The 23,072-nt window shown below is 38.6% G+C and overlaps 1 protein-coding gene across 2 annotated transcripts; it reads left to right on the plus strand.

The window, feature by feature from the left end:
• Positions 1-605: 605 nt before the first annotated feature.
• Positions 606-22,879, plus strand: PhKgamma (phosphorylase kinase gamma). Of its 2 annotated transcripts, XM_074092486.1 has the most exons (12): positions 606-1,002; positions 3,676-3,851; positions 5,239-5,371; positions 7,066-7,217; positions 10,545-10,635; positions 12,427-12,456; positions 13,966-14,072; positions 15,003-15,100; positions 16,436-16,519; positions 19,477-19,638; positions 21,330-21,497; positions 21,915-22,879. In XM_074092486.1, the coding sequence occupies exons 1-11, from the start codon at positions 914-916 to the stop codon at positions 21,462-21,464; spliced, it is 1,257 nt and encodes a 418-aa protein (XP_073948587.1). In that variant the 5' UTR covers positions 606-913; the 3' UTR covers positions 21,465-21,497; positions 21,915-22,879. The 2 variants fall into 2 exon arrangements, with proteins under 2 accessions (XP_073948587.1, XP_073948588.1); XM_074092487.1 differs by lacking the exon at positions 16,436-16,519.
• Positions 22,880-23,072: the final 193 nt, after the last annotated feature.

Here is a 23,072-nt window from a genome sequence, read left to right on the forward strand (position 1 = left end):
AAAGCGGATTTAAGGCGAGGCCAATCAAAACAATAAATGAAATAATTATCGTTGGTTCGCATTGCAAAGTAAATTATGGATAAATATCACTAGAAGCCAATGCCATAATGTTTTATTATATCGACACGAACAGCACTACCCTGACTGTGGCAACACTTGAGCACAATGAATTGTCAATTTAGTCTCACGAATTATGGCGTCGACCATACTAATACTTGACTAATACTTCCTAAAGATTATCTGTGGCTGTCGCACTGACAAACAAGTGATACTCACAAATCTTCCTCAAATCTGACAGACAATGGCCAAGCTATAATATATAGTTTACGTAGTTTACAAATTCACCATCATAGTCAAGGCACAATCGAACATATAATAGATACTAGGTGCAAACTTAACCGGGCCCGGCCAAGTGAGTTAAAATTGGACAAGTGCAAGTTTGCACGGAGCCCGCGGTGCGCGAGTCAGACTCGCACTTGGCCGTTTTTTTAAGGCCTTTGTTTATGCACCAGCTGCATAAAGCACAGTTTGTCAATAAATATTGTACTGCGTACTCAAACTTGAATTTGCGTAACGGTACGTAAAACCCATCTATCTGGCAACACTGTTTATCTGTCGGTCGACAATTCGACAATCGACATATATTGGAAATGGAGTCTGTGTTGGCTGTGTGTATTATTTAAATTTCTTGTAATTTCTAATCAAATAATTAGTTTGCAATTTAATCCCTAATTCAATTTCTCATTTATAGTTCAGTTAGTTGCTCGTAGTAATTATTACGTAAGAAGGGCAATTTATTCAAATTTTGCGTTAATGCATGCTGTCAGCTGTCCACAATAACCTTTCGTCATTGTGAACGGGTTAATTACGCCTGGCCTGAACGATAAAAAGTATAACAACCAAAGTGAACAGCATGGCGAAAGAGGAAGACGACGATTTACCTGACAAAGATGCGGCTAAAGAGTTTTATGCAAAATATGAACCCAAGGAGATCATAGGCAGGTGAGAGATCTATATTTGGTACGCCAAGTGTCAATCACCAGAAACAAACGTGATTTCTGAGTTGTGAAGCTGCCAAGAGGGGCTAGCGGCACGAAAATGAATGTATGTCCGTTGTTGTGATATGAACAAGACATTAGTCATAAGCAACTGTTCTGTTTGACCTTGAGGATGGAACCTACCTCGGCCGATGTTCGGCATCGATTTTAAATGTGAAACCTGCATGTTCAAGGGCGAAGTATACATAACCAATTGGTTTATTCATGAGACACCTATAAAACAAGATAGTCAACAAAGTTAATCAATGTTTTGTATCAGCAAATACACAAATTATTTTTCCTTGGACCCTTGAACTATGGGTTTTATAATTTTATGTAAATAAAATAAATTTAATTCATAATTTGTTCACAACTATTAACTGGATTTACCATACTTTTTACCCAACTTGCCTGATGGGGGGTTATGTTTCTCGAGCTTATGCTTGTTTCTTTATTTCTTTCATTCTCTTTGTAGCATAAATGGCTGGACAGTGTTCAACATAATATGAGATATCATGAGAGATGATGACTGTTTGAGTGACATACTGTATAAGTAAATAAATAAATACTTAATACCAAATGATTAAGTGAATACTGATAATGTGATTACAAAGTTGTTAGTTTTTTTGTATAAAACAAGAAATGAATGTATTTTGATTTTATTAACCTACTATTATCTAATAATTGTCTGTTTTTCTGATTTTCATATTCGCAAAACATTCACAGAAATTTTGCAAATGCGAATATTTGTTACATTACTAATCAAAAGCAAAATAAATATAAAAGAAAAAATTTATTCCTGACATTACATAAAATAAAATAAATAAAAATATGGTCACACAATGGTCTCAAATCAGCATAATGCCACCCTTTTGGATGGTGTCAGTGGGTTGTCCTTTCAGACCATCAGGAATAGATAATATCGCATGTTTAATCCAATACCGTCACTATATGAAAAAATATCAATTATTGGTATTTAATGCCGTTTTATGGCACTTGGCGCAAGCTACAGTGTCATTTAAGCGAAGCACTAAGAACCCTATTGGTTTCATTAGAGGGTGTTGGTTCTTGAATGACATTTAGCAAAGTTGTCTCGGATGTTTACTGCTAGCTTGGCACTAAACAAAAAGATATGCATCTCCTTTCTGAAATTCTGCAAAATTATAAGTGAAAGTGTCATTTTGTGTTTAGTGCCAGTGTTCTGCTCAAAATCCAAGTGAGTTTCCCATGGGAATATCAGGTCTAAAAGTCATTTATGTGTTTTTCTAGACATCCAGCTACCTACATACCAAATTTCATGACTCTAAGCTCAGCGGTTATTATTTCAAGATTTTATCCCTAGATATCCCGTGGGAATATCGGGTCAAAAAGTCGCTTATGTGTTATTCCAGAGGTCCAGCTACCTACATACTAAATTTCATGGCTCTAAGCCCAGCGGTTGTTATTTCAAGATTTTATCCCGTGGGAATATTTGGTCAAAAAGTCGCCTATGTGTTATCCAGACGTCCAACTACCTACATACCAAATTTCATGTCTCTAAGCCCAGCGGTTGTTATTTCGAGATTTTATCCCTATCCTGTGAAAATATCGGGATAAAAAGTAGCCTATTTGTTATTCCAGAGGTCCAGCTACCTACATACTAAATTTCATGGCTCTAAGCCCAGGGGTTGTTATTTCAACATATTATCCCTAGGTATCCCGTGAGAATATCGGGTCAAAAAGTCGCCTGTGTTATTCCAGACGTCCAACTACCTACATACCAAATTTCATGACTCTAAGCCCAGCGGTTGTAATTTCGAGATTTTATCCCCATCTCATGGGAATATCGGGATAAAAAGTATCCTATGTTTTAAAAATTTCATCCAAATCCGTCCAGCCGTTTCAGCGTGAAGAAGTAACAAACATACTCACTCACTCTTTCTACACTCTCACTACAATATTAGTAGGATTAGTAGGATACTCAAAATAATTGCTTTTCGTTCGAAAGTGGAGTATGGAAAATGCTAATTTTAGATATTTTTTGTTTAGATATTTCTAAGTACAAAATTTATTGATTTTTTGTTGAGATTTACCTGAAATATTATTTTTTCTTTTCTAAATAAGAGTTAGGAATGTAAGATTTTGTTCAAACAAAAAGTTAATTTTTTCAATTTCCTTTATGTTTTGGAGACCTAATTACATTTTCAGCATTAAAATGAAAAATAATAAGTGGAAGACTGTGACTATTATTTTTCAATTTAAAATTAAATATTACCAAAAGGAAAATGTTATATTTTTCCCTCTTTACCTTTAAAAACTACCATCAATATTTGCGATTACATAAAAATTGCACACAATTTATATATGGCTTGCTCACTATAAGTTATTTTGCTTAAAACATTTCATGGCTCTCCTGACTAAAAGCACTTTTTTGTATAGTAACTGTATTGGATTTAACGTGCGATATTATATTGAACATAGGTAAAAAAACTACCAACTGTTTGTTGTTGAGATTGATATACAAAGGTGAACTTTCCCTTCCCTCCAAACAGAAACAAGAGTAGACACAATGAATATGATTTTACGAGATGTTAATACCTGTATTGTAAACAATTGAGCCTTAGTTCAGTTCCAACTCCAACCTGACATCTTTTCACAGAGGCATCAGCTCAACGGTCAGGAGATGTGTTGAGAAGGAGACAGGTCGCGAGTATGCGGCCAAGATCATTGATCTAAGTCAGGAGTCCCAGGATGGAGTGGACACGCACACAATGCGAGATGCCACTCGACAGGAGATCCATATACTGCGGATGGTGGCGGGCCACCCTTATATTAGTGAGTGAGTTGTTATGGCACGCGTTGCTTTTGTTGTTGACAATCTGAGGCCTTATTGTCTAACACCCTGGTTAAAGCTGCGGGTTCACGGTGGTCTATGGGGGAGGCCTATGTCCAACAGTGGACGTCCTACGGCTGAGATGATGATGATGATGATTGTCTAACACACTTGGAATCACAATCGTTTTCACCACTTCCTTCTGTCACACAAACACAATATAAGATGTGGTTAGAAAGAGATGGCGGATGCAATCCATGAAGCCATGTTATTTTGTTATGAGGATTAAAGTTTCTATCTATCAGCACGTTAGACAATATGGCCTCAGGTCTTAGGGCACATGAAATACTTGTTCATAGATAAATTATCTCTTTAACCCTTAATAAGGTAGAGGCGATTTAGCGACCACATGCATTGATTAATTCAACCTTATTGTTTTAGTAATAAGTTACAATATTCATTGTAATTACTGAAAATACTACTAGCTTTAAAAATATCCTTTGCCAGGTATGTATTCGATAGCTGCTTCTGATTCTGTGGTAGTATGCTCCAATAAATGGGGTCTTATTAATTAAAGGTTAATTTAGGTAGAGAGTTGGCAGTCTACATAGTCCTATTTTAGAATCTGTAAAATAATTACTGACTATTTGTGACTTGGACTGAAATGTTTCAAGCCAAAATTTATATGAGAATGTGATGAGATGATGCCATGTCATGTTTTTACCATCTTAATTGTTTCATTAATATTGGGAGGGATTTTTAATGTATTCCATCCCAGAAAAAAATACAACTGCGAAACTTAACACATCTCATCTTATTCGCATTAACAGTAGAGGACAGGCACAGTCAAAGAAAGTGAAACGCGTACCAGGATGGAACTTTTGTATTACTAACATGTCAGCCAAAGAAATCATCTAGATTGATTATGAAAAAAAAGGCCGACAAAAAAAACGCCGCCAAAAAAGACAACTAAAAAAAAAAAAAATAATTATGCACTACCTAGCTGTTGCCCGCGACTTCATCTGCGTTCATCTTATTATAAGTTAATTTAGTATAAGTACCTAGTAATATTTTTTATCTAAGCGTCGTCGGCCACACCGCTGCTTAAAAAACGGTGACTGTACGAAATCGCAGTGACACATCGTATGCGCATCGTTTTTATTGCATGCCCTCCACACCGCTGCTTAAAATACGCAGACGGTGCGGAATCGCAGTGACGTGCCGTACCTAAACGTCACGACTTTTGGTAGGGAGCATGCAAAAAAAACGGTGCGCATACGACACGTCACTGCGATTCCGTACCGTCACCGTTTTTTAAGCATCGGCATGGCCGCTCCGTAACTACCTATGAAATTAATATGTTATTAAACTGTGATTGTTTTGTTTCAGTTGAATTGCAAGACGTTTTCGAGTCAGAAACGTTCATATTTTTAGTATTTGAATTGTGCAAAAATGGGGAGCTGTTTGACTACCTCACTTCGGTGGTCACACTCTCTGAGAAGAAAACTAGATATATTATGAGGTATGTACTTACCTAAAGTACTTACTTAAAGTTAGATTGACAAGGTAAGGTACCAAAATTAAAATCCTTGCAAAAGCAAAATGAAATGCTGCATACGGCGTAAATATTGACTGCCGGGTGGAAACGTTAGAATATACCATACTGTACATAAAGTAACGTGCGTCTTATGATAAATGACGGGATCGCGTACATTCTACGCATTCGGATGACCCAGTCGCGTTGTGACGCTCGCGCTGTACTGTACTCCTAGTACTTTTCTAGAAAATTATATATTTTTTTGTTAAAGTAATTAATTTTTTTTTTAACAATGGCTTTGAGTGTGTGTTTACCTCAAGAGGTTGAAAAGAAAATGGGTCCCCAAAAGGAAATGGTCGAGTGCGTTGAGTTTTGCTAATTAATTATTGCAATGTAGTTGCAGTGGTTGCATTAAAGTATTATTTAAAGTAATAAGCGTGTCTCGTCTTATGTTTTTTATACAACGGGTTGTTTTTGATTTCCGTTAATTTTAAGGGGACATAGCACAGGTCAAGTGAAGTTAATTTTCTCCAAGATACTACACAGAAAAACAAAGTAAAAGTTCTTAAATTATGACGTTTTTTAAAAGTCTGTAACTAAAGTGTTTTTAATTCATACAATTTAGCAAAAGACGGTTAAATATGTCAGTTTATTTATTGGGCAAAAAATTAATTACCAGGTAGTTTCTAGCAATGAACTGAGCCGTCTGTCGAAGTTATCGGAAATCAAGAAAAACACGGTGTATGTAAGAATACTGTCAACCAGGCTGGTTCTTGGGTTCAATATTCTGTTTGTTTTGCATGTGATAGAATTTTGGCGTTCAATGATAACATTGATAACTTCACTCTTTGTGTGCAACTATCTATACAATAAATAATCGAGATAATTTCTAAGTGATACCGTTTTAAATTTTGTCTAGATTGGTATTACGCATTCTACTTATACGGTGTGTTTATTATACAAATTACTTTGTCTTGGGGCATGTCGAGACCTTTAGGCAATAGGGCTCAAGCATGTGGCCCTGTTGGAACGTAAGGAATTGAATCAAATAGGTAATAAAAAAAAGGACAAGCGATTAAACTGACGTTCGCGACCCCCGTAGGGTTGGGTGAGGACTGGGCATGGTTCCTGTGTCCTCTTACGAGAAAGGTGGTACTTGATCTCACTCCACAGTCATACACGGTGGAAAAAATGATAGGCTCTGGCGGGAGACTAATGATTAAGTTAGCTTATTTCACATAAAGGAAACATACTTTTATTTTTAAAAGGAAACAAAACTGCATTAAATTTTTTTCTAGAATTCGCTAATCTCACCAGCTAAAAATTAAAAACAATAACACATTTATTATATTAATCAATAAGATTGTTCAGGATAAAAATTCTCTAATAAACATTAGGTCTTTAAAATTAAAGTGTAATCTAACATTCATTTTATTTTATTATCAGTTCTATTACGAAGAACACGTTAATATAAGTTGTTTTTTATTAATTTTAGAAAATCTTTCGAGTGCAGTTACGTTTTTTTTATAAAAGGATGTTTCCTTCAAGTGAAATGACCAACTTAAATATTTAAGAGTTTTCCTCCAAGGCCTACCTATAATTTCGCGTTATCGCGGTTCCGGAGTAAGGTAGATTTAACTTGATTGACCTCACCGCCTGACGCATCCAACCCTCCGCAGGCAAGTCCTGGAAGGCGTCCGGTACGTCCACAACAAGAGCATCGTGCACCGCGACCTGAAGCCAGAGAACATCCTGTTGGATGACCAGCTCAATGTCAAGATCACAGACTTCGGCTTCGCCAAGGTGCTCAAGGAGGGGGAGAAGTTATTCGGTAAGTTCAAGGGCCAATTGGGCTTCCTAAACAAAACTGTTTATGCTGCATTTCTAGCAGATTTGCGAGGATGTGTTCCTGGGAATGTGTGTTTCATGAACCAATAGAAATGCTTTATTTAACTACCTGGCCTCGCTCCGCTGTTTCCACTAGAGATGTGCTGTGCGAGGATGTGTAAATGAAGCGTTTCTGTGGGTTCAATAAAAACACATTCTCGCAACACATCCTCGCACATCTCTGGTGGAAACGGAGCATTGTAATGTATTTTTTGTGCCGTAGGGTATCTATCTACTGTTGGACATAGGCCTTCCCTTTTTTGCCCTCTTGGGGGGAGAGGGGGGGCATTCTTACAGGGATGTGTGTTTTCCAAGTTACTACTTATGTCGTTAATTTTTTTTCTGTTCCTACGGCGACAAAAATGGGCAAAACTTAGGTAGTTTCTGATTTTATTTCGAAAGTCATGTTTAATTAATGTGTTTGTTAATTAGGTTTGGTATTTATTTTTATTTTTTCACACTCCAACTCAAGCGTTTTCAACCTTTTGGTTTTAACGGCACACCAGTAAAAAATAGCCAAGTGCGAGTCGGACTGGCGCGTCGACGGTTCCACCCACCCCGCCATTCCTTCCGCTCCGTTACCATAATAACAACCTGACAACGCGAATCGCACACACCACCGCCACGCGTCAGTTGTTTTTGTACTATTTTCTCATTAACGTGATTCATGATTTCAATGCAGCATACGATTCGTGGCAATCGCGGCACACTTGAAAGTATACGCGGCACTCTGGTGTGCCGCGGCGCACCGCTTGAAAACGTCTGATCCAACTTAATTAACTCACTTTTAAGCCAACCATAAAGTTATAATAGCCATTCTTTTCAATCATCTTAGTGTCGATTTCAAGGGTCAGAGAATTTAATTTTAATTAAAATTGCGACATTTTATCTCCTGTAAATTTCCTCGCATTTAAATGGCTATTGAAAAAAATCAACACGCTCGTCACGTTGTAGGTAATAAACAACAAGAAACAAATATTGTCTGTCCCAAAGGGCTCGGTCTGATAAACAAGCTAGCGTTGACTTGTGTTTCATCTAGTTTAGACGTTGCTTGCCTGCCGCTATTGTTGTAGTGGACAAACTGCCTCTCCCTCAGTCCTTCACCCTCGCTTATAGTTATGTTTGTAGGTATAAAGTTAATCTCGCAAGTTGAATTTTGAACCCTCTAGTGACCAGATTGACTTGAAATTTGATGCGCGGCATCACCAAATCATCTTGTAGGTAGTTTTTTTACAAAGCCTTATTTCAATTAATTTTATAAGCTTTCATATTCTCTCTATGTATTTATCTCCCTTTATGTAACATTATCATAAGTTAATGAGCCTTCTAGATCAATTATCAACGAGCATTTATTCCGCAGCAAGAGGCGGCGCGTGCTCGATCCTCGCTCGAATGATATCGGCAAATTTTAATGTCAAGGTCTGATTGAATATTGACCCGGTTGTCCAAACATTAGCGTTATTACTACACCTCGTGTCATATGCTGTGCCATATCGAGAAGATCATATTTAAACCTCAGGCTCGATGACAATTACGTCAGAGATAGCTGAAGTTTTACCGAGAACTTGGTCTAATTATTTGACGTCACCTCTAATCTAATAAGGCGCTAGTGAAATTAGCGTATTAATTAGTGTGATTAGTAGCCTATGTCACTCTCTGGCCCATAAACTATATCTATGCTAAAAATCACGTCGATCCGTCGCTCCGTTTCGACGTGAAAGACGGACAAACAAATACACAAAAATACAAACACACAAACACAAGACACTTTCGCATTTATAATATTAATACGGATTAAGTACTTATAATCCGCCTATGCCTATAGCATCTTTTTTCAATGCTGCACTCCAATGAAGCAAGCGTCTAACATAGACCTGATAAATCTGTAACAAAATTAGGCTCCGAGATACATGGGGGAAAAAGCGCTCGACTCGGAGAGGGCTCCGGTTAATTTTCCCAATTATAGTGTCACTCCTAGTATCCTGGTTAAAGCTGCGGGTGCACGGTGGATTTCCAACCGCAGTAGGTAACTGAATGTCTACGTGGGAAGCCTGTGTCCAACAGTGGACGTCACACAGCTAATATGATGTGATGTTGATAGTGTCACTCGACGTTTGTTTCAAATGTTTAGCCGGACGCACTGCTGTGCGTCTTGATTAAGGTCCTACGCTGGCTGACGCCTATTGAAAATTAGTCCGAGCGGCGCTAACTGGCGTGCGGCGGATTTTACCTGCGCCCGCGCCCGTAGGCGTGCGCCCGCACCAGCTAACGTAGACCCTTATGCCTTCAATTAAGCACCGTTTCCACCAGTGACATGCGAGGATGTGTTACTAGGAATATGTTTTTCATGAACCAATAGAAACGCTTCAGTTACCTCGCCTCGCTCCGCTCAGCTGTTTCCACCAGAGATGTGCTGTGCGAGGGGGTCGGGTCCCGTTGGCCTTACTTGCATTTAGCCTTGGCGAGCAAAACGGCTCAGTAGTACACTGACCAAGTATGCGAAATGACTTGGTTATATAATGCCATGATTACAAAATTGTCAAAGTTTTAGGAAGACTTACTTAGCAAAACGTCTAGATCGTGAAATGTACAAGTAGGCAGAATGACTCAATTGTGTAAGGTCTTGATTGTATTAAATAGTTTTACAAGACCGAACCAGACCATTTACCCACTAAAACATTATGACATTAAGTCGTTTTACAGCCAAGTCATTCCGTCTACTATGCCTTATAGCAATGAGGGCGTTTTACAGACCAAGGCATTTTGCTACCCGGACAAAATACAACTAAGGTGCTCTGCTCGCCAAGGCTAAATGCAAGTAAGGCCAATGGGACCCGACCCGTGCGAGGACAGGTAAATGTTTTTTTTTTTATTCGACTGGATGGCAAACGAGCAAGTGGGTCTCCTGATGGTAAGAGATCACCACCGCCCGTAAACATCTGCAACACCAGGGGTATTGCAGACGCGTTGCCAACCTAGAGGCCTAAGATGGGATACCTCACGTGCCAGTAATTTCACCGGCAAGCACTGCTATGCTGCTTCACGGCAGGATTAGCGAGCAATCCGGGTGGACCTTGCACAAGGTCCTACCATCTGCAATATGATACCTGATATAAGCGTTTCTATTGGCTCATGAAAAACACATTTTTCGCGACACATCCTCGCACACGTCTGGTGGAGACGGAGCCTTAGTCCATTGACATGTCTGTATGTGGTTCTAAAAAAGGGGTTACAATAATATTGTATTTGAATGTTATCATTCTGTGTACAGAGCTGTGCGGGACGCCCGGCTACCTGGCGCCGGAGACGCTGAAAGCGAACATGTTCGAAGACGCGCCCGGCTACGGGCTCGAGGTCGACATGTGAGTACACAAAAGCTATAATATATACTTTTTAGGGTTCCGTACCTCAAAAGGCAAAAACGGAACCCTTATAAGATCACTTTTTGTCCATCTGTCGGTCTGTCTGTCAAGACCCTTTTTCTCGGGAACGCGTGGAGGTATCGAGCTGAAATTTATATCAAATACCGAGGTCTACTGTCCCTTAAAGCTGTAAAAAAATCAAACTTCTAAGCCAACGCAATCAAAAGATGCAGCCGTTTATGCTGCAAATTTCCGCAAATTTTCGAAACTCGCAAGGGGATTAAAACCTACAGGGTACTTCTCGTGAACTCAGAATCTTGAAATTTGGTATGAAGGTAGCTATTATAACACCACCAACTACAAAAATCTGAAAAATCTTGATTTTTTATGTCTGTCTGTAAATATCAATGACCAATATAATCTGACCCCACACTGCGTACATTTTGCTTAAGAGTAGGGCTCTGCATACACTGGATGTATTAAATCACTCGGAAAAAGCGAGAAATATCTTCAAGACACGATTCCCGTTTACTTACGTACCTATAAATGTGTACGGAACCCTCGGTGCGCGAGTCCGACTCGCACTTGCCTGGTTTTTTTTTAATAGACTGTATCCTCCTGCTGGGCAAAGGCCTCCCCTTTCTCCTTCCACTTGTCTGTGGCTTCGACAAAATGTCGCCAGTCTGGCTGGAATCGTTCGAAGTCGTCATACCACCTCCTTATAGGCCTACCTTTGCTCCGGTGCCCGCATGCAACCCAGTCAGTGGTGATTTTGGCCCAGCGATCCAGATGCATCCGGAACATTATACTATCCAAAAGAAAACGGACGGAAAATTTTATTAGGAGTTTTTTTTAGCTTATTGCATACTCGTGAAGTCAGAGATATCTTTACATTTTACTACCTTGTCGCAGTTACGTCGTGTTTCAACTTTTGTATAAAATTGACAGAAAGCTCAAAGCATACAATGACAAGTTACTAAAGTGTAAATATATTTTTTTGATCTCGACTGTCTTCATTTCGAAGTCTTCATTCTGATAGTACAATGCAGGCTTCAGATGTTTGTTTACTGACGTTTATCGCAGCTGCGTTACTTGTTAAATTAGCAGAGTTATCGGTTGTCGAATAGCTTATCGGACGCGACGCGCGCTCTTTATCCGTTTGATTCCTCATAGCCGACCTCTGAACTGTAATGTCGCATGCGATTCTTAATAACATATTTATCTAGTGTTTTCAGACAATGTCTCGATATTGACGTTAGAATGGGACTCCGAAACAAAGACTTAATTTTGACACATTCAGTGCCGGCGCGTATAATAAGCGTTTTAGTCTGCCAACTGGCAGAATATAAATGTTAACCTTTTTGTTTTTGATTTATATTCTGATCCACTGTTGATGCACCACCTGCTGTAAACTAGTCCTTCCTTTCTGTATCACTTACTATTTCTGGTGTACAATAAAGAGTCATTGTATTGTATTGTATACCTACATATCTTATTTTAAATTTACGTTGTTATGTTAGCTTTCATAGTCAAGATAATTCTAATTATATAATTTGTTTTGAAAAAATGACTTTCTGCCAACTTTCTTGCGGCGAATTCTTCTTGGCTAAGATGGTCTTTCCGAAAGCGCTGGTAGTTTAAATAAGTGATATTTTAAAGAGCCCTTTACGGCCTACTTTCAGAATAAACGTTTTGTTTTTTTTTGCCAAACAATACTATTTTATTTTTAAGCTAGTAGTTAGCAGTTTTAATAGCTTGCATTTTAAAAACATATGTATTATTATTTTTCAGCTGGGCGTGTGGAGTCATTATGTTCACCCTGTAAGTATATTAAAAGCCATTTATTAGCTTAACCTCCTGGGGTTCAAAGTGATAATACTAGTACATATAGTTATTGTTAGCAATAAAACTTATATCTTTTGAAAAAGGAATAAAGTGTAATTTTCTCTGTATCGTTCAAATTTCCAAAAAAATAAATTCAACTATCTATGAGACATTAAGTTTTTAATTTCGATGTCATATTTTGTTGTATGGTGGGCCGTAGGAGGTTAACATTATCTAACCGTATAAGGTTAATAATGTAAAATTTCATCATCCCAGCCTATATATGTCCTACTGCTGGGCACAGGCCTCCTCTCAGAACAAGAGGGCTTGGGCCATAGTTCCCGCGCGGGCCCAGTGCGGATTGGGAACTTCACACGCACCATTGAATTGCTTTGCAGGTTTGTGCAGGTTTCCTCACGATGTTTTCCTTCACCGCATAGCTCGTGGTAAATTTCAAATGTAATTCCGCAAATGTAATGCAATGTAAAATTTATATTCCTTAAATATGGCCCTTCTGCAAAATGTTTTTTCCACCTTATTGTAAAATAATAATTCACAATAATGTACCTATCTATACACATCTTTGTCCTCGACTATTTTAATAACCAATTATACCATGTTCCATTAGTTTTGCTTACATTTTATTTAGCTCTAATGAAATCTGTAATTAAAACCGATAATGATGATTATAAAAGCTAGCAAAAAAGTTAATTGCTGTCCGCCGACGGGTTACGCAACTCTTAGATTAAGTCTTGACGCAAATTATATCAGTAACCGTTATTAAAAAGTCGTAACATTTATTGCGAAGATAATCATTGCAGTGGAAGCTATTTTTGTTGCACATGTATCAATCAGCACATTAAATTAACTATGATAAGATAATCTATTAAAACAATAGTTGCGAGCTATATCAACAGTGAGCGAGAAAGCGAAAACACCACACATTGACGCTACTATCTATACGGTAGTGTCGCTCTTCTAGATACAAAATTACAAAGAAAAATTACATTTTTAATACAAGTTTTTTTTTGCTGACTGTACTTTTTGTTCACTGTACTTGCATTGTCATCCAGCTTACATATGTTTACCAAATTTCAACTCCACCCGACCACTGGTAGTGGGTCAATCAAGAACAAACAGGGCAAGTTAAATAAAAGATTGTAATAAGAAATAAATATCAAGTGCCATTTTTTAATGGTGAGTGGAGGCCCTTTTTGGTGTCCTGTCGTGTCACGTAAATTATAACTATATAAACGCCCAACATTTAGGTATAACTTTATACATGTGAAAGTTTATTTGAATGTTAACTAACAGTCCAGGCACATATTTATCAGAAGTACCTACCTATTATAAGCCAGTTGAGCAGCGATGCTAATTATGCCGCGAACATACAAATGTTACGCGGAATTTCATTAGTTATGGTAATTTTAAGTACAGTATTAGTTTGCTCAATATTCTAAATAAATGTAATGTTCAAATAAAATAAATGAACTTTTAATATTTCAGATTGGTTGGTTGTCCGCCGTTCTGGCATCGCAAGCAAATGGTGATGCTGCGAAACATCATGGAGGGAAAATACTCCTTCACCAGTCCCGAATGGGCCGACATATCAGGTATTCTGTTCGTATAGTATTCCGGGTTTATGTTCTCTCAGATATACAAGATTAAGGGGCTGTTTCACCATCCATTGATTAGTGTTAACTGGTGGTTAGGTGTGATGCCGTCTTTATTTGTTTTGTTCGAATAGACGGAGGCGGCATCACATTTAACCGTCGGTTAACGCTAATCAATGGATGGTGAAACAGCCCCTAAATCAAGTTGTTTGAAGATATACTGCACAAAGTATACAAAAAAATTTGGTTATTCACTTTAGAGTGAAGCATACCGGCTCTGACTAGTAGTAACAATGGACACTATATGCGGTGAGGGTACCTGGTATAATGGACACTTTACCGCGGGAGGTATCTGGTACACAAGACACTGTGCCGCGATAGTTACAGCTAGCTATTCTGCTCTACCAGTTGTCTTTGAGCCAAAACAAGGTAAAGCTGGTTGGCCAGTTAAAAACGATTTTGATAGAGGGTCAGTGGCGTAGCGTGGACTAATGTAGACGTGGGCGAAGTCGTATCAGCGAGGCCCCTTTTTTATGGTCGCATCACATTTTAAAAGGCCTCGTGAGGCCCTTTTAAGTGCGAGCGAGGGCCCACTCCGCCCACGCCTAGCTACGCCACTGTAGAGGGTCTTCTTTTCCTCTCTCAGTTCAAAACGAAGCCTTAGAACCAAATTCAACTGGTTATACTTAGGTATCCTGCCGTTTCGCAGAATTATTTTTTCCCAAATGTTTCATTTGCCAACTGTTTTATTTCCCAACTCTAAATGGTTTTATAGAACACAGTAGGTTAGGTTAGGTTTGTTTTATGAAAGTTCCGAAAAAAGCTCATCGTGAGTTTGGAAATGAAACAGTTTGGCATAAAACATTTGTGAATAATATTTCGGCGTAATACAGAGACCCCTATACTAAATTTTGTATAAAACATTTTCAGATGACCCTAAGGACTTAATTAGGCGGTTTTTGATGGTAGAGCCAAGCCAGAGGTTACCCATTGAAGACGCTCTGAACCATTCCTTCTTCAATACAGTGGTAAGAATTCATGTTTGCTTAGTATTTCGCTCGACGATACATACGTATGAGATGTTTTATTTGACTGGGATGGTATAGGGAAATGTTTATGTCTGGAAAACCCACATTAACAGATATATAAATTATCAGCACTTAACTATCCGAGTTGAATTGAACTTTTCGGGATTGGGTCCTGAAGGCCTTACTTGCATTTAGCCTTGGCGAGCAGACCACCTTAGGGGGCGTTCAAGTAATACGTAACGCAATTTTTGGAGATTTTTGACCCCCTCCCCTGCCCCCAATGTAACGCGCCGTAACGTTTTTTCTGTACCCCTCCCCCTTCCTAAACGTTACGTAACACCCAAATGACCACTATTTTTTTTTTTAGCCTTTCTTTAGCCGTTTTCCGAATAAAGTTGTCATTTTTTGGCACAGTCACACTGGCAACTCAGCATGAGAGCATTTATAGGCCAAGAACAACAACTGATGATGCGAATTTCACGAACTTGTTACAAGAAAACTGTGACGTAACGCTTTGTTCATTCTGCCTACTTGTGCATTTCAACCTAGACGTTTTCCTGAAACTTAGACAATTTTGTAATCATGGCATTAGATAAACAAGTCATTTTGCATACTTGGTCAGTGTGCTACTGAGACGTTTTGAATGCCAAGACTAAATGCAAGTAAGGCCTTCAGGCCCCAACCCACTTTTCGCGTTATTTACTTGTTCTATGTTGTGAATTTAAATTTAACACAACACATTTCTAAATTCGTTTCAATCTCTCAATAATATAAATCTCAATAATATATTGTAAACCTAAAATCGATTAAACTTATTATTTCTTACTTACTATTTATTTGTTTTATACTTTGTTGTAGTCTGCTGTGTAATGGTTTATTTTCTTCACACTTTTTAATACTGACTGCATCCAAGTAACTTTAGTATATTTTCGCTTCTCTAAAACGATGTACGTACACTTGTTACTGTGTATGCAGCACTTCGAAGCTTAATGCAGCACCTTTTATTAGTTTTGCTAGTGCGTTTCCTAATTCAGGTATGAAATTTGTATGACAACGATTTACTTGGTCTAAGCAAGGACGGTCTAAGTAAATAATTAAAATCTGATGAAAATGATAAAATATGAAAATATTGTAACACATTAAACTTGCAGACTAGTGTTTGTTGTGTACAATCACTATGAACCAGGAACGCATAACCAATATGCAGTAAACGAAGCCACTTGCAAATTTAGAAGCAGCAACCAAATTTGAACCTTGTACATAAATGAACACCCAAGTGTACTTGCACTTACGACATGTTATTCACACTACATGAATGTTCTGTGGCCCTGGTAGCTATGGGACCAGGACATGACGCCGTTGAAGAAGTCGCTATCGAGCTCCAGTCGCCGGATGTCACGCATCGACCAGCTCGCGATGGTAATGCAAAGACTTTGTGTGGGTTTGCATCTGACATTACACTACAGTCTAAACTTTAAGGCCTGGACCAAATGTTAGTTCGGTATTCTTGTTGCTCTGATCTGATTCTCTACGCTGGCGGTGCACATTAAATTTGACAGTGCTTACTGGTATTATTTTTCCTTCATTTAAAACGACCGGCGATTGATCTCTCTCTCTCACTGAATATTAAGTGCAAATGAAGTCGAAGATGTAGCTTTTTTAAATAAATAAAATAATTATCATGGGACCATTTACACCAATTGCCCTAGTCCCAAACTAAGCAAAGCTTAGTACAATATAATAATATATACAATGGGTACTAGGCAACGGATAAACATACTTATATATCTACTTGTTTATCTACTAAACTAGCTGTTGCCCGCGACTCCGTCCGCGTAAAGGTATTAAAAATAGTTTGTCCTATTCTCAGACCTACCGAATATACACAAAAAAAAACATATAAAATTGGAGAAGTTTCGTCATAAACACTGTGACACGAGAATTTTATATATTAGATATAAAGACTCGAGATCAAAACACTCGTATTATTCATACAAATATCTGCCCCGACCGGGGATTGAACCCGGGACCTCAAGCTACGTAGTCAAGTCCTCTAACCACTGCGCTATCCGGTCGTCATTTTGTTTACTATCAACTATCACCTGTTCGATCAACTATTCGATCTGGTCTTGAGTAACTAAAAAAAATGAAATTCTTCATTATAATTATAATACTTAACCTACCAGAAACGAGGAATAGACTTAAAAGAAAACTAGAAATAATACAGATAGGTGTAAAAAATTAAACTAATTTACTCTGGATTGACAAGTAGAAAAAAATTTGGTCGCGACATCTTGCCTTGTAATTGATTCAGATACTTTTGTTCCAGGCCTTTTTAATTTAGATTTTATTTATTTTATCATTTAGACTGCCATTTTACATGCCACATACATGTACAAGTAAAGATTTAACACACACATCACATTACACGCACACACTTGTACACATTATAAAACATGTTTTTTTTTGATTTTCCAAATAGTCCTAACACAATATTCGTAATTATGAATGTTCAGCAGGTAAGTTTAAAATATCTGCATCTCGAATGCACGCTTTATCGCTTGTTTGGATTGCAAAATGCATGCACGCGTGTTTGTTCATTAGTATACTTAAATATTCAGAGTAAGTTCTCCGAATATCAATGACCTTTACGGAATACATCGGCAATTCTCTTGCATTATCATGTTTTCATTATCATGTTAGGGCAGGGGGTGCGCATGGCAAGCCTTTGGTGTGCGCGACTATCTCACTTTCAGAAATTAACGGTCAGCGCTACACATTCGTGCCACGGGTTGGGCTGGTTGGATAAATTTACCAGAATCGTTATTTCCTTTACTCCGTTTAATTTAAGGTTCGAATTAACGGTCAAATTGTAACACACGTTTCTCGATATTTCGAACACAAATGGACTAAAAATACCTACACGTACATTTAAAAGTTTTGTTCGAATAGACGGAGACGGCATCACATTTAACCGTCAGTTAACACTAATCGATGGATGGTGAAACAGCCCCTTAGTAGCGTTATTTATGATTTCTTTATTAAAGAAGTTCACACAATTTTAAATAGTTCCGTTATTCATTTAAAAAAGTGTGCAAATTTTACTGTTAAGTTTCAAATGATAAAATAAATGGAGTATAGTAGCATAATTTCCATTCGCATTTTTCCAAATGGTTTATTCCGCTATAGGTTTGTACAGAAGCTTATTTTCATAGTAGAGTTTTTCCCAATTTGAATCTGCACAGAAACAGTGTCGTCGGAGCTCCTAATTCTGTGTGCTTTTGGCCTTTCGGGCCGATACAAACTTAACGCAACCTAAACCTACCTATGTTTCTGTGTCGAGTAAAATTGGGAAAAAACGTGATTGTGTGGAATTAAGCTCCAGTACTGGAACATACACACCACAGAAACAGGGCCAAAAGCACACAGAAGTACGAGTAGGAGCTCCGATGACACTGTTTCTGTGTCGATTCAAATTGGGAACTAACCTAACCAACAAAAAGTTGGAAACCCCCCCGACTTTGTCACTTCAAAGTTCAATATCTCAAAAACGGCTGAACCCATTTTGATGAAACATGTCTAGAAAACCTGATTTCAAATAAAAAATACCGCATTGAAATCGGTCCACCCGTTTAAGAGCTACGGTGCCACAGACAGACACACAGCGTTCAAACTTATAACACCCCTCATTTTACGTCGGGGGTTAAAAAACGCTAAGTATGTAAAAAACCGGCCAGTGGGAGTCGGACTCGCGCATGAAGGGTTCCGTACCCGTACCATTATCTATATAACATTAGGCATTAGCAAAAAAACGGCAAAACAATCACGTTTCTTGTATGGGAGCTCCCCTTAAATATTTATTTTATTCAGATTTTTTTTGTCTGTATTTGTTATAGCGGCCACAGCACCACAATCTGTGAAAATTTCAAGTGTCTAACTATTACGACTCAAGAGGTAGAGCCCTGTGACAGACGGACGGACAGACAGACAAACAGCGGAGTCTCAGTAATAGGGTTTCGTTGGAACCCTTTGGGTACGGAACCCTAAAAAGCTTGAGTAAACCAGTGGTAAAAAAAGCGAATGGAAATTTTGCTAGATACTAGGAAATAAGCTTGAAACGCACTGACAGCGGTGGCGGAGCGGTGCGGCGCGGCGCGGAGACGGTACCGTACCGTTTGTTATATTCACACTAACATGAAATTATAGAATACCTCGCGGAAAATAAGCGTGGCGCGGTATTCTACGAGTATGCAAACTCTATGTTAGCTCGAATATGACACCGGCATGCATTGTCAAGCTTCTATTCTGGTAAAATTGATCAAACCAACCAGGGGTTGTACCAAGCTCGCATGACTGACGAGGAGTGTTTCCTTCAGGCGATAAAGCAGGGCAGCTTCAACGCGCGCGCAAAGCTGCGCGTGGCGCTGGTGGCGGTGCGCGCGGCGGTGCGCCTGCGCCGTCTGCCGCACACGGCCGCGCGCGCCGTCTCGCTGCGCGCCGCGCTCGCCGACCCCTACACCATGCGCGTGCTCAGGAAGGTCAGTCCCTGCCCTGCCTCCTACAACTACAGGCCGATTCAGAGGAGCTGGCACGATGGATTCAATGAGTGAATGAAAGTGTGTGTTACCTATTTTAATACACTTCACGCAGACAAATTGACATGCATCAGTCAGTTTCCTACAAAAGTATCTAAGTGACATTACTTTCGTTCAATCCGTTGTGAATTGACCTGTACTAGTGTTTACCGGCGCCTTCGCTTCGCACGTGTAAACCATTAAAACCAACAGTTGAATTGTCCGGGATTTACTAAATTCTCGTAGGTATTTAAAAAAGTTATAGTGGATTTCACTAACGTTGAATATAACACAGCCGTGCTAAATTTCATGAATCTAGTGGTTGATTGCGAGATTTTACCCCTATCCCGTGGAAATATCGGGATAAAAAGTAGCCTATGTGTTATTCCAGACGTTCAGCTATACACACCAAATTTAATCGAATTTCCATTTCGCATTTATAATATTAGTAGGATTTATTTTAATTCAGGGTGGGATTACAGCCCCCGGACCCTCTACAGGGGAAGGCCCAAATACTAATATCGACGGGTTAGCAACTTTTCAGTTTTGTCCCCGAAGGGTCCAAATGGAGACTTATTGCTGCCACTCACGTATCTCCCTCTATCCGTCTGTCGTCTGTCCCAAAGGTTTTACCACCAAATGGTTAGTTACAGTTTAAAAAAAAAACAGTATCTTGTTGATCCACAGGCATACAAATTGCCAAAAAATAATAATTGGAAAACAAAGGAATAAATACCTAACAGGGTAAATACCTAACCTTTAACAGATTTCTGTAGCACGTCTTAGCAAAGTATTTTTTGTAAACACTTTATATTGTAAAAAAAAAAATAGCCACCAAAAGTCAACTTTTATTGTATTTAAAACTCTTAGTTCCAAATATTTTTTCTTCTTTCTTCATACCAAATCCCACTAATAAGATTATAAATGCGAAAATTTGCAAGTCTGTTTGTTTGTATGTTTGTTACTTCATCACGTCTAAACCACTGAACCGATTTGGATGAAATTCGGTATACAGATAGTTTGAGTCCCGGAGAAGGACATAGGCTAGTTTTTATCCCGGAAATTTGCATAGCTCCCGCGGGATAGAGATAAACGAATTCTACGCGGACGGAGTCGCGGGTAACGGCTAGTTTTGTATAAAACGGAACAGATGTTATTGCATGATTTAATAACAAACATCTTCCCAAACTCTCTCGGCGCGGCCACATGCAGTCGTTCGTCGCTCAATTGCAGCGATAAATCTGGTCACGTGACCCCATTTTGAAGGTGATTTTGAATTTCCTACGACTCGAAAAAGTAGCTTCAAGTCGCCGCGTCGAACAGCAGCGACAAGATGGCGTCTTGCAGGAATGATCTTGGCCTTGGAAGCTGATTTCTTAATCTCATTTAGTAGCAGTCGTGGCAGTGGTACAAATAAAAGAAATTGGATGAAATGAAAAAAATTAATAAGGCGTTTTTGCCGAAATTGAAGAGGTTTTTTTTTCCAGCGATAAAGCTCAACAGTTTCAGCTTTATCCTATTATGTCACGTGACCAGATTTGACACTGGGAACGAGCGTCGAGCGATTTCATGTGGCCGCGTTCTCTTTTATAATTCTTAACTAGGATAATAACAGATAGAGATAGCTAGATTGTATAGATTATGCTTACTTGCAGGTGATAGATGGCTGTGCGTTCCGAGTGTATGGCCATTGGGTGAAGAAAGGCGAGGGTCAGAATCGCGCGGCGCTGTTCGAGAACACACCCAAGACGGAGCTCAAGAGTCTGTACGTGACCAATTTGAGCCGATAGCCTGCTGGCAACTCATGGCCGCCTGGTCAAACGGTCAGTATCCTATGCTATTAAGGGGCTGTTTCACCATCCATTGAGTGTTAACTGGCGGTTAGGTGTGATGCCGTCTCTTTGTTTTGTCCAAATAGACGGAGACGGCAAATTTCCCTGTCAAATAAAATTTATCAAGAAGTGGTGAAACGATTGGGAACTTCACACACTATATATCTTCGCCAGTGTGTGCAGGTTTCCTCACGATGTTTTACTTCACCGTAAAGGTCGTGATAATTTTTTTTAAAAGTAATTTCGCACAAATTCCTAAAAAGTAAGGGATGCGGGCCCGGACTCGAAACCACGACCCTCTGCTTGAGAGACAATAGGTCAAACCACTAGGCCACCACAGCAAGATTATCTATCTACATCACAGATCTACATGAAATGCCCCGGATTCATTTTCAGTTTCTGTTTCAGGATTTGTACACAGACCACGGTATTGGATCGGCGACGAAGCCTGGTGCTGCGCCCAGAAAACGGAAAGTGACACTCAGGACTCTGTCTTCATTTCGGTACACCCACCTACACCATATTTGGCACACCAAGTGTTTTGAACAAGTATCCTTTTAGAATGGACGGATTTGGGTCGACTTGAAAATTTGCGTCCTACGTCTTAGCGATGTTCGTTACATCATGTAGAAAATCGCACGTAGCGTGTTGGCAACTAATGCTACCCTAGTACAATTGTTAGCGTATTTAACGCTAGAAATTATGTAAATCTATTTCGATTCGATTTACAATAATAATTATTATTTTTTGATCATTCTGTATCTATTAGATATCATTTGGCTGTATAATTAATCAGCGATAATTGGTAAGAAAGAAGTTATCTCTTTTCAAAAATGATCAAAGAATTTGTAATGAATAATGTTAGCTTTGTCGTAGATGTAAATTGTTTCTCATTAAACATAAGGTCCACAAATAAATGTACCTAGAATTAATTCTAGTATTATTGTGTAATCATTGCTTTTTTTTTTAGTTTAGTATTAAAATCTTATTTAATTTGTGTGTATTGATTGTTACGCAGTTTTTGGGTGAACGAGTGTATTTAGATTAAATATTCATAAGTATCTTGCCTTGAGCAATACAGGTTATATAATATCAGTCAGGTACTAAATGTTACCTAAATATAATCTTAGAGCATGCAAAAAAGACAATGGCAGTAAGCCAGTGTCAACTTTAAAATACACTCGCGCAAAAAATAATTGGCAACTATGTATTTAGTATCACTTTTAACTGATATAAAAACAATAGAGTGAATTTTAGGTGCCTTCTTTATACCCTGGTGCAAATAATGACTGTTTGCGTAGAAGAATTATTAGTAAAGTGACAGTTGTTAAGTCAAAGCAATATTATTTTTTGATATTACACAAGACAAAAGATACGATTGTTATTTATTTCAGAAACCCTAAAATTAGTTCTAGTTTGTCTTTTCCCCTTTTAAGGTTCTACAAGTTACATAGTAGTTGATATTTTTCGTCTATAATGCAGGATAATCCTGCCCCACAGCTGGGCACATAACATGCCAGTCCCTTCCGTCACATACAATTTCTTTCGAAGCTTGTTTCTATTTGT

The sequence above is a fragment of the Choristoneura fumiferana genome, chromosome 9 (assembly GCF_025370935.1).
Source record: "Choristoneura fumiferana chromosome 9, NRCan_CFum_1, whole genome shotgun sequence".
Classification (NCBI taxonomy): Eukaryota; Metazoa; Arthropoda; class Insecta; order Lepidoptera; family Tortricidae; genus Choristoneura; species Choristoneura fumiferana.